General features: G+C 40.1%; 1 protein-coding gene across 8 annotated transcripts in view; it reads right to left on the reverse strand.

Moving 5' to 3' along the window:
* The window catches only part of enah (ENAH actin regulator), a 90,762-nt gene that overhangs the window by 23,692 nt on the left and 53,610 nt on the right, over window positions 1-13,460 (reverse strand). For all 8 annotated transcript variants that reach the window (XM_068342128.1, XM_068342127.1, XM_068342126.1 and 5 more), the window contains exon 4: window positions 4,204-4,276. In XM_068342128.1, coding sequence (XP_068198229.1) covers window positions 4,204-4,276 — 73 coding nt within the window. The remainder of the gene's footprint in view (window positions 1-4,203; window positions 4,277-13,460) is intronic.

Raw genomic sequence — 13,460 nt, forward strand, 5'->3', positions numbered from 1 at the left:
ACTGTATGCACATGTACACATGTTCCAGTCCTGTTATAATAACTTACTATAACAGAGTTGCTCCGAGGCAAAGTCAGAGAAGATTCAGGGTACAACTAGAAACATCTTAATAAACGGAGAGCCAAGAAACATAAAAGAGAAAGGCTGCATCGGCAAAATGCAAATAATGTAGTGCAGGGAGTATAGTAAGAGGTATGGGGATCAAAGGATGGCAAAGATACTAAGGCACCAGTTAATTATTTCAGATTAATAGCCAGGAGTGCAATCATTAAGTGCTACAATTGAAGTAGGTCTTAAAGATTCAGTGTCACTGACTCACTGATTAGAAAATGTAAAAAGAAACAATCCCTTATCACACAAACAGATCGATTATAAACGAAGGGGGGGGGACAGTTTTATCTTGGGACACACATTGTGGCGCCACACACAACATGATATGTTTGCTCAACCTGACACTGATGCAGCCAGTCTACCTACAATCACCATCAACAACATTAGACATAGAGATGGCGAATCCTGAATGTAATCTCATGAAAACCAGCGTCGTGTCTTCATTCATGACTCTGTGTAGCTCAACAAACACACAGCAGTCATCGTCACTTATCGAGCTGAACCACAGTATATTTGTATCGATAACATGCTGCATATTATGGGAATATTAACCTACAGTAGTGGATATGCTGTGGACTTCTGGAGGGAACGACATAATGCAAGTGTTACAGAGATAATTAAATAACAATTATATTTGATTTTACATTGCAATACTGCCATTATTATTTTGCAGTCTGGTTGAACATGAAATCTTGAGCAAAAATTATGTCACGTTCTGTTTTTGCCACGTGGCAAGTTGGTCAAAGCAATGGGGACATCGGAGCCCGGGCACATTTGTAAGACAGAACTGAGCAGATCACCTGATTGGCTGATAGAACCAGGAAATGTTGCCTGACTGGATAGGAGATTACATAGACCATATGGATCTGCTAGACTGAGGACCCAAGAGTACGATCAATGTGCCACATGTCCTAATAACACAACCCAATACTGCCATCAAATCCAAGCTATGCAGTATGAACAAAAACTGTGTTTCTCATTTGAGAATTCTGAAGTCTATCCATTTTGGTATCCTGACCTCAGCAGCTGTTGCCATTTTCACCCCCTGGACATTAAAGTAAACGCTAACAGCTAACACATTTCACACACACATTCACAAGCTTTGCCTCCATCTCATTTCTTTCATTCAACACTATGCCACACATTTCCTCTCTCCTCTGACACACACTCCCTCGCTCCCACGCGCCACACAGCTATTTATACCGCAGCTTATTATTTCCAGCTCATGTCTTTTTAATCTGAGGGTAGTGCCCTGCATTACCGAACAGGTGGGCTATCTGCTCTCTTTCCCTCAGTCCATAAATCCACCTGTTCATGCAGAAAACACGTCCATCAATCATTGATGCGGCAATGTAATCCTCCTCCTCTTCATCCATCCACACCTCAATATTAAAGTGCATCAGAGGAGAGACTGAAGAGGAGCTGGAGGAAAGAGAGGCCGATGTCCGTCAGATTTGACTTCTCTCATTCGACCCAGTAGAAAATCCCATCAGAGAGCGATTTGAATTTTCCAGTTTTTCTAAAGATGATGTCCTTATTTACTCCTCATATAGAGTGGAGATTGATGATCCACATTGATGATGTGTGGTGTCACTGCGAAAAAGAAATGCTGCAATTATTGGTAAACTGATCTCCTCTAATGAAGCGAGGAACAGCAACAGGAGCATCCCTCTCATTCCCATTTGTGAACACTCGTCCGTACGTCTTTTTTTTTCTCCCTCCTGCCGCAGGAGTGGCACACAATCCTGATGAAAGGACCCTCGGCTAAATGAAGTGAGACGGTTGAAGCATTAGCTGTGACATTGGACAGTGTTTTCTAAATGTCCAGCTGTGTAAAGACATGACAGACAACAGGGGGAGGGAGGGAACAGGAGTCAGAAACACATTTACAACACAAAGAAGGGAGTTTTGGATTCAATCCAGTGGGAATCAGAATGACTGAAGACAGTTAAGCAACCTGTGGAGTGTGCAGTAATATGTACTGTATGTTTGAGGGAGAAAACACACACCATCACCCTCTAAAGCATGTTCGCTTTCCTTTAAAGATGCAGTCGGGCTCTGTTTCTAATTAATTTGTACACTTCCTGTCCTTCCATGACCCTCTTCACTTCCTTCATCCAATGTCACTCTGCTCTTCACTTCTCCGCCTCCCTCTCAAAAACCAGGCTGATACTGGCCTCTGTATCAGCAGATGACCTCAGTCGCCGATTTGCTCTTGCCTGTCTGTCATTTCCAGCTAAATACGGCACGTGACCGGAACAGAGAGGGAGAGCCAGGCAAATCAAAACAGACAGAGACAAAGAGGTAAAACCAAGAAAGCAAAAACGGGGGAGGAAGAAGGAAAGGAAGGAGAGCGGAGGGATTGCTGGCAGCCACATCCATCAGGCTCTCACAGACGTACAAAGTTCACCTCAAACAGAATTACAAGAACCTCTGACTCACACCTGAAGAATGCTTTTCTGTGTGTGTGAATGACAGAGAGACAGGGAGAGAAACAAAAAAAGAGATTACAGAATGTTAAAACATGAATTGTGTCATCCTTTAGACATGTCCAGGGAGAATCTACATCTTGAACCTGGTGCCACTCTCCAGCTGGGTCGATTCAGACCCAGATCAATCACGGATAATCAGTCGCTGAAAAGGACGACCAAACAAAAACAGTGGTGCAGGAAAAAGCCTTGCTTCTACGATGTGGTGCTGACTTCAGTTGATTCACATTTGGAATTCAATACTTCTCCAGCAGTCATGCTCCATTAGAGAATGCTACTGCCTCAGTGCACATTTTACATTTTTGGACAGTTTTGTTCACGGGCCATATTTTTGGCCCCCAAGGGCCAGATGTTAATATGGGCCACCACTTAATATGGTGTTTGAATTCTATGTATATCATTGACTGTCAAATACTAATATCACATCACTGATGAGAAAGTAAAACAAAATACAGAATAGGAGTCCATCCCTTTTTGTAACCTCCATGATTATTTTTCCATCCCACATACCACTAACTGTCAATTGGTGGCCACATCTGTCCTGCCAACGATTCCCACAGAAAATTAATGAATTCAGAAAATGTGGTTGGGTAACGTTTCTTTCCAGTGGCCCAGTTCATTCTGAAAGTAGCTTTCCAACCCCTGAAGACGAGACAATGAGTCAATAAGTTATACTTTTATAGATTTTTCTTTTCTTCAACCGAGTGGATGCACCATCACACCACATGACCTCCACACAGGCCATCACATAAAGCTGACAGCAGATCACCGGTCAGACTACAGGAGGTACATCGAGCTGTCAGAGAACTGCTTAAGTAGTCCGTTAGGCACAAAATGAAGGACTTTTGGTTGTAGTTTCAAAGTAATAGTATTGACTCATGATATCCTAGACCTGATATCTTCACCTTGTCTCTATATCTAAATAAAGATATTGATATAAGGACTAACACTTCAATTGGTTTTTGTCCTGCAAGAGTGGGTGAATATAAAATGTTCCATCTCTACCACTGGATTGAAAACGCCCATGACACATCCCTGGCTAGTTTTACAGCTGTCACTGTGTCCAGATATGTGTGTATCCAGCAGTAAGTTGTGTGTTAGCACGCTCAAACAGCTTGTGTCCATGTTCCTGCTGTGTGAACATTTGCAATTCATTCTAATTAAAGATTTCTGGTGGAAAGGATCGAAAACTTGGCCAGCAGCTGGCCTCCATTAATACAGTTCTCTTTGAGTGGATGTTGGAGTGTGCTGCTCCAGAGCCTCATTATTACCTGAGAGAAAGACTAACCTTGTATGGGGAAGAAAAACAACTGGAGTGTACACTGTTTCAGTCAAGTACATCCGTATTTGAGTCTGTGTGAGATACCACCAGATTGATTGTGAATAGAAGTTTATTATGAAGTAGAAATAAATCTAAGACAAGTAAGAAATGGGGAGATGGATGAAAACAAGACGAACACACTAAAATGTTCTCAAACCGTTGAGACCTACTGTTTTTCTTCTACTGTGTGTGTGTGTGTGTGTGTGTGTGTGTGTGTGTGTGTGTGTGTGTGTGTGTGTGTGTGTGTGTGTGTGTGTGTGTGTGTGTGTGTGTGTTTCTTACCTTCTCTGCTGGTCCATCTCCTCTTGTGTAGGGCCATTCTGAACCTGCGGACTCTGTCTAGGCAATGTTGGGCCTGTAGGGGGCGACACGAATAGGAAGCTCCACATTAGTAATTAATGATATGACTTTTCACGCAGTTCTTTGAATAAAACATTCATAAACAAAACAATAAAAATCATCCACATTCAGAAAGCTGATCATATCACAAGATTTCCTGACAAAATGCATGTTTCCCCTGTCAAAAGACAAACCTTTGGTATGGCTGTATGTTCTTAATAAATAAAGAAGTGTACCATTAGTTGCAGCACACAGAGACTAAAGTAGACTAACTAGTCTACTGACTACTGATCAATTAACAACTCTAGAAGCAAATAACCTCAACTTTTATAAGAATGTCAGCATTTAAATTGTCAGAGTTCCTACTTTAAAAACTGTTCCAATTTATGATGGAAAAGCATGTCAACCGTGAAACAAACATAGTGGTGCTTCTATTGTTCTTTCCAGTTTATAGTTACCAGTACAAGTACAAGAAACAAAGAAGAATTCCAAAAAGGTCAATTATCAAGCTTGACATAAATTTTTGTGGTCAGTCATGGGATAAACTCTAAACCCTGCAGACACACACTGGTGTAGCTTCACTGGCCTTTGGCACAAGAACAAGACGGATCCAGACGTCGCTGTCTAATTCACTCCTAATGAGCAAAGTTTTCTGTGAAACCTGAGCAGGGACAGATGGAGCGACGTGCCTGTGTCTGTGCATCAAACACATACAAAAAAACACACACATTACATTTACCATTAAGCCAGGTGTTAGCTGTCCGGACTGACAACAAAGACGTTGAATTTCTTCACTCTCTCGACAGAACCAAACTTTTGAACCAGTGATTGCAAAACATGAACCACATTGATACCATGCTGAATTTTCTAAAATCACAGAGGACCAGTAAAATCCTGGAAGTCGTCTTGAAAGTCTTAACATTAGACAGGAAAATTATATTTCTGGAAACAGTGTGACTGTCCAGACAAATACAAAAGGCTACAAAGATGAACATCTGGGATGGAAATTGAGACGAACACATAAAGACATACAAAGATGCCCTATGTGTTCCTTTGGTGTGACCTTCGCTTGTTACAACTTACTGGAAACACATAGAGTCAGCACAGAAAATCCAGTCTGGTGAGTAAGCATGGGGCCCTGGACCAACATGAAAGTGTTATTAAGTAGAAAGTACTGCCTAAAACAAGAGATGTCTCATGACACACGGTGAAAAACACTTGATAACTTGTGTTTCAGGCTGCAAAAACTGTAATAATGAAGTGTCTTGTTTTTCATCAATGTGGATTCCTCACTGATAGATAGCAGACGTCTCTCTGGGCGTGTACTACAGGGCGCAAAGCAAAAAGTGGGTCAGCAAAGAGGAGTCTGACAGCACTGTTTATAAAATACAGCAAGCTGTGACTTCAATATTTATGTGAGATTTGTTTGAACTCCTGAGAAGCAAACACTCAGGAGAAGGCGTGCGTCGATGCAACGTTCAGGAGGTCCAGCCATGTTTCTGTCAGGAAACCATCCAGCCAGGAGATGACTCAACAGCAACACTTAACAGGCATCTGTCTTGAGGATAATGTCAAGATTTCCACACACACATTTTTTTTTATGTAACAAAAATATAATTAACCCTGAGACCAAATGTAAGGCACGTTTTGATGAAGGTTTCAAACACTTTCTTTAAAAAAAGATCTCAAAGCAAAATTCTATCACGTCCAGGACAAAGTTTTATCATTCTAGGTTAATTGTTCCAGTTTCAAGGTCCCAGACATGACTACATTTGGGAACCACTGACGGAATACAAAGACTTGATCTCCTAGTTTGAACAGAGCTTATTCATGTGGCTCGAGTATCACATTTGTATAGCTTTTATCTGGACGATGCCTTTGTGCCAGAGAGAATAGTTATCCTACATCATTCAGAGCTGAGACAGCTGTGCCAGTTCTAGTGCCAATCGCTGCTTGGCATCAGTCCCACCGCTGCCATTAAATCAGATATTCCCTTAGAAGCACCTCTTTAACGGCCTTCCTTCAATGGAATTCATAAAATGATGTTATACTTTTTAACTATTTTATTTAAAGGTATAGGTTAAACTTCTTTCAATGGGCTAATTTAATTTCTTTTAATATTATGATTTAATTTGGGAAGTCATAATACTTTCAAGGAGAAATATTTTTGCTACAACAAACTGAATAAAGACTGAATTGCAGACAAAACAAGCATTGATGAATACTATATCTAATAACATCTTCTCAAGGAATACAAATGATATGTTGATCAACCAAAACGTCAAGAGTCCAAAAGCTGTCAATATTACTGAATAATTAATGACAAGGACATACTGTATAATGTACATCAATAATAGACATCGCAATCTTGTAAGATTTTACGGTTTAAGATCAGATCAATGGGCCTTACATTCAAAGCCTCATTTTCATATTATAATCAGCTTTTAATTACTCTCTTATTATGTCACCATTTCACAACAAAAATAATATTTTTGTGGCATCTTAATTGAGCAATTAAAGTGAACCCACCAACTCTGAAGCTTTCTTCTAGAGACAGACACTGTCATGTTCCTTTCTCATCAAATGCAAGGGAATTGATTCATTTAGCCACAAACAGCAGCACTTAGGCTTGGCCACTTCCCAAACATGCTATCTGACACAGTGCTGGGAAGGAAGATAAAACAGAGAAGACACACAGAGCAGAGAAAGGCTCAAAGTACTGCTATAGATAGCTTTTCACAGACAGACAGAGAGAATCTGGGCTGTACTTCACTATATTATTTAGTCAAGATTTCACTATCTGGCACTAAAATAGACCTCAAGGAAGGAGAGTGTTTGTCATATCTCCTTTCCTCAGCAGGAGGATAAAGCAGATAATAGCTCCAAATAAATAAATTAAATAAAATAAGGAGAAGACAAAAGCAGTCAGAGGCAAGGTTAAGAACACAGATTCTAACAATAAAGTTTTCCAGCTCCTGTTTACAATAACTCCCACAGGATCTTCACTAACAGTAGTCTGTTCTATTGCTGCTTAATACCTACATGAAGTCCGCGTCAATGTGGGCCTCCTTTGGCAGCATACATAACGCCACAGTCCATGTGGGGTCCCGTTTGACACACTGCCAGGCCTCAGTGCAACCACCGCCCCGGTGCCAGTTCCCCCATTGCAATCCTGGGAGCTCACATACAAAACCATAGCTCAGTCTTCTGAGGTTCTTCTTTCAATTTCCTGTGCCTCAGCCCCGCATCCTCCACACTGATACTTCGCTCAATGTGATGCTTATGAATTTCCACCAAGAAAAGAGAGAAAGTTTTAATAAACAAAACACAAAGCCCTTTTTTTCTGCCAGAGCCAAGTTCTTTATCCTCCGTAATCTGAGGCTTTAACATCCCGGCGGTACACCTTTACAAATGACGCCGACATGCCTGTTGTTCTTTGTGCCAGTTCTCCAATAGATTCTAACTGATGGAAACAAAGGATGAGGAGAGGGAGGGATGCAGAGTGGGAGGGATTGGAGAACACAGGAAGTAGAGAGAGAAAGAAGGAGCTGGAGGATGATGTGATAGACAGGGACAAAGAACGAGGAGCAAAAGAATGAGGGAACAAAAGGCACAGTGAGACCGAAATAGAATGAGAGAAAGATGGCTAAATAGATAAGACACGGAGAGAAACAAAGCCTGAGAGAGAGAGAGAGAGAGAGAGAGAGAGACAGAGAGAGAGAGAGAGAGAGAGAGAGAGAGAGAGAGACAGAGAGAGAGAGAGAGAGAGAGACAGAGAGGAAGTGGTACAGTAGGACTCCACGTGGTGGGTTGGTCGGCCAGATTGTCCATCCTGGATCCAATCTATTATTCATAAAGTGTAACTGTACCGGTGTGTGTGTGTGTGTGTGTGTGTGTGTGTGTGTGTGTGTGTGTGTGTGTGTGTGTGTGTGTGTGTGTGTGTGTGTGTGTGTGTGTGTGTGTGTGTGTGTGTGTGTGTGTGTCGTTTGACGCTTCCCATAAAAACCTTTTCCTTACATGATTTATTCTGATCAAGCAGCACTGTGATGAAATGGTTCGGAGTGACTTTGGAGGACTCTGAGCAGTTTAGTGGGAAAACAGAGATACCGTAATCCCTCGTGCATTCACGCATCAACGAAAGTGCTTTAAAAGTCTATTACAGTGTGGGAAATGGTAATGCAGATTGAAGGTGGTTTATTTTCAGTATGGGGAGGGTTCATAAACATTTAAATTACTGTACTTTAAATAATAAAATAAATAGTTCATCGCTATATTGCGGACTTTCGTTTTTGCAGGTGGTTCCCGGAGCGCATTAACCGCGAGTAACGAGGGATCACTGAACAGTACTTTAGGGTTGTAGTGAAAGCTTGTAGTGAAAGCTCTAAAAATCAGCAGGGGATCTTTATCATAGAATATTTTCCAACTTACAGACTATTGAAAGTTATGCAGATAATTTCATGGTGGTGGCAACGTTCATGCATCAGTAACCTCAATGTAGATACTACAATATTAAAAAATGGAAATTGACAGCATTCAGGTATTCTCTGTGTAATGAGCAACAAAAGAATGATACAGTGCTTTTCTTTGATTGGATTGGTTTTCTTTGTTTGGTTAGGACAACAATAAATAAAATGTACATTCATATGGATGAGCAGACAAGGGTAACCCTAAAGGACGCAGTGGGTTATTTATTTTACAAGGAGAGAAACAAGCTGTCATCAGAGCTGCCATCCATCGGTGTTTGTGTAAGTAAAGATATGACCCTGTCACCTGGCCAGAGGTCAAGGTGTTTTTCTTCATTCCTACTGACACAAGTCCATCCATCACTCTGCTTGAGGACAACACATCAAGAAGTAAAGGTACTATGAATAATGCATGAAGCCCATACTTCATCCAAAGCGTCTTAAAGTATGATGAGTATGCACGATTGGTGGTAGGGATGCATTATACCAATGTCTGTATCTGGCTTCAGGTCTTTCTGCTCATTCTTCCACTTACGATAACACTTCAATACCACTGCCACTTTGTGATGTAACATTAAATTCGGCTGCAGACAGGTGGAGATGTTGGCAATGTGGAGATATTTAAATTTAAGAATGAATGGCTAAAGTAAATCAGAATATTGAAATAGTAGGGTGGATAAATCAAAAACATCTCCGTTAGTACAAGTTTGATTAAGCGCTAAGAAAAACAACATAGCTGGCAAAGTGTCAAAAAAGGTCCAGATATGACTCACGGTCAGTAATATTAATGGAAGTACATACAGTATACTGTTGGTGATGATCAGCATTTCTCTATTGTGAATAATAGATGACTTGTTTACTTTACAGGGTATTAGACCATTGGCTAGCTAGCTATGTTAGCCCAACTCCTCTGTGCTGATCAGTCACTTCACATGTTTTGACCTATTGCAGAAGCCATAGACTTATAAAACATGCATGTTATGTTTGCTACAATACATCCTCTGCATTCTATTGAACAAATCTCTATAAGTTAGCATCAATTTTCTGTACACCCCTTCTTAAGGGTACAAGGGAACTCCAGTGGGAACTGATGCCAGTAACACTTCACACAGCTGAATGACACACACACATGGCAATCACAGACAGACTCCTGTGGAAAAATGCAAAAGGAAATTCCAGCTGTCTGCACTGTGTCAAAGTAAACCTGACTGTAAGACATACGTCCACAGCCAAGCTTATTTAGACTGCCTGGAAAAAGCAGAATAGCAGGATTACAGGGAGGCACATTTCTCAAAAGTCAGACTCCACATCTTGTATCCTATTTGGGTCATGATGTCATCATCTGAATGACAGAATAGCAAATTCTTGTAATTGTGTTTGCCAAGAAGGACATAGTCAATGAAGAAGTATGTAGGATAAGTTCTTGACTGTTATTTAAGTGTGGGACCAAAATAGCAAATGCAAATACAATACCAAACTGAAAAACTAAATGCAATGCTATAGGTAATCTGGATGAGGTGCATACATTAATCCCACTGCATCAGCCTCATTGAACACTGCCTAAAGTAATAGTAATGTGATGCATTGTGTAACTGTATAGGCCTCCATGGAGAACTGTGGATCTGGTATTAAAGTAGAATGGCACTATGCAGAGTTCATACCTCAGCCAAGGCTTGCAATCCCCACACATCTGCTTAGAGTTCCTGCCCAAGGCAACAACCCCCACAAAGTTTTATGGAAAAGTAATTTTTGTGTAATTAAAATGTTACAAAACCGCGTGAAGAAATGGTAAAAAATACGGGAGAAAAAAATACCGGATCCACTCTTAACTAAAACTCTACCAAATTCCCTTTCAAACACATCCCTCCATCAAACAAGCTGAAAAACCTTGTAAAACAAACAGTATTGGTTTGTTTGTTAACAGACTTCCATTCATAACCGCGATACTAACCCTAACCCTAAGTGTTTTTGATGAAATAAAGATGATTTTTCCAGCAATTTTGGGAAGGTAACTGGCTAATGGCTCTCTGTGTGGCTTTCCCATCTCCTTTGCTTCCTGCTGACACCCGGGTTTCTGCAGAGCCCGGTAAAATGGTTTTATGGTCTGTTCGGAATGCTCCATCAATAACCATTATATGAGATGGCCAAAGAAAATGGGCTACCTGGCACATACACTGCCTCATGCTCTCTTAAAGTTCCTCATCATTTGCTATCGCTCTGCCTGTGCCCTTACCCCTCTGTTAACCTTATCCATGAATGCATTACTGTAGAACAGCATTGCTTTGACTTCTCTGGTCGTTTATATTTCAAAGTATGTGGAGACTCCAAAGTTCAAACTTTATTAGGATTTTAGGGCTCAAATGATTAATGCAGAGTTCTTAGGCATAATCTTGTAAAAAACAAAAAAAGTCATTTAATTTCAGACTGCTGCTTTGACAACATCCTGAGGCTCACTGATGAATTTCGATGCTGTACTTTGATTGAGAAAAAAAAGTTGTGAAGTACGTACATATAAGGCCAAAACATTCAGTTGAGAAAAATCTTAACTTTTTATAAAATCTGTAAAAAAACAACAACCCCAAGTCGACCAAAGACCTCTGAGAACCATGTTAAATTATTCATAAGTTAATCAACTGTTGAATGAACTCTTGAAACACAGCATGATGAAATTCTCCTGGTTCATTTCTCACCCTGAACAGAGATGCTAAAGGTGAAACTTTTAAAAACTTTCTTACTCCTGTAAAGCAAAAGGAAAGACAAATTTAATGAGTATTATCACAAGGAGAACTGTCTTGATCAGAACTCATCAATACCTAAATTAGCACTGACTGATATTGGAGACTTTCCCAGATATTAGTCAATCCTGGTTCAGTGTGAATGCAACAGCATTTTCTGAATTTTATTTAACTACATTGTAGTGTCTTACATGTTGGAGGATTATTTTGGTGCTGTGGGGAGTCAGGCTGTCTAGAAGGGCAGTAGGATTCTGAAATCCACACCTCTACCTTCCTCACCCCCCATGTATAAACCCCGGATACTTGATTCCAACCTGCTGCCCTGTTACAATATCTCAGTAACATGGCAGACAGGCTCCTGATGAGGGGGATCACATGTCCAGACTGACACAACCTACAAACAAGTTCTCATTATAGTTTCAGATCTGCCTGGCAACAAGTGGGTTGGCCTATTAGATGGCCTAAGGGTTGAGGTAAACACTGGAGCACTGGGGATTAGAGCTGACACGCAGCAGATGATGGATTTCATTGTGGACCTGAGGCAAACAACAACTGGGTCAAAGCATCAGGACCAAAACACACCAGGAGGTGTAAAACTCTTTGGATACAAATTGAATACAAATTGAAAAGCTGCCCATTATTTTGTTTGATGCCATTTTGTTCCAGAAAGTTGATCTGTCTGACAAGTTAGTTATCTGAGTTTATGTCCAATAAATTAGCCAAATTTTTTGGCTATTTTCTCTCTTTTTTTCCCCAACATGATTTAAACTCCAATTAACAGAATTAATTGGAATTTAAATCAATTCTGAAGACTCTGGGACAAAGACCAATGATGTCATTGATTAATCAAATAAATTGGCCATATTTGAAAGACTCATATTGGGAATATGATACATTCCAAAGTAAATTATGTAACATCCATTTTTTTTGTTTTATTTCCCGTTTGAGTAGTTTAAGTACTTTCTTTATGTCTGCCATAGACAGAGTATTACAGATTGTATCAAATTCCATTTCAGAGCTATATGACCTTCACACTGAGTTAACACTCAAAAAATGTTACACCATAATAGATGTTTTCTCAGTTTTTTATTTGTCCTTTCTTACTTATGATTTCAAGAACAGGCCGGGTTTTTTCTTACACTATCTGATGTCTGTATAACTGTGTGGAGCTGGTGAAGTCGACAGCAAATTATAATGACAAATGACCTCATCCACAGAATAATGTTTGCCTGCAAAGGATTTTCTTAAACTCTGAAGATAAACTAGTGAACATATTCTTGTTACTGTTTGGTCGCTATCTCTACTTTGCTCAATGGCATCATTTAGACTCAGAAAATCAATACAATCCATGAATTATGCATTAGTGTATGACTCATCATCAGCTCACCGGGCTACCACTGACAAAAAAACCCCCAAAATCTCTGAATGCATGAGCCAAACAACCAGACAACAACAAAGAAGAAGAGCACTGCAGGCAGTTGCAGCCATCCATTAGATCTTCTGACAGTCTATATTTTTATTGTTAAAGCTTTAATAAGAGAGTACTAAAAACGAAATTAGGAGGAAATGAGAAAAGAAGCAGAAGAGGAAGCAGCTGAACACAAGTCTGCTCCATCAGCTTCTCTAGGGAAACGGCCATTCACAACTATTAGCGAATGTCCAATAAATTACGACAGGGAGCAGGAGAGCATTACAGATGGAGTGTGCCGCTGGTAAACAAGTTACTACCAGACGAAGAGATAATTTTCCTCAGATATGAGATTGTGGCCAAAATTGTGGCATGAATATAGGATTTGAGCTTTTGATCCACTTCTATTAATCAAATTTGGAATTCAAGATTTAGTTGAGATTTAAATTCAGACAAGGACTCAGCTTGGAATTTTTCCATTATAATCTGTAATATTTTATTAAGAATGTGTTTCTAAATTTGTTGTACTGGTAGGTGTGATCAGTCACATTCCCATTTCTTTTCAATAGAGCTTAGCTCAGGTCACCAGAAAAA

The sequence above is a fragment of the Antennarius striatus genome, chromosome 19 (assembly GCF_040054535.1).
Source record: "Antennarius striatus isolate MH-2024 chromosome 19, ASM4005453v1, whole genome shotgun sequence".
Taxonomy (NCBI): Eukaryota; Metazoa; Chordata; class Actinopteri; order Lophiiformes; family Antennariidae; genus Antennarius; species Antennarius striatus.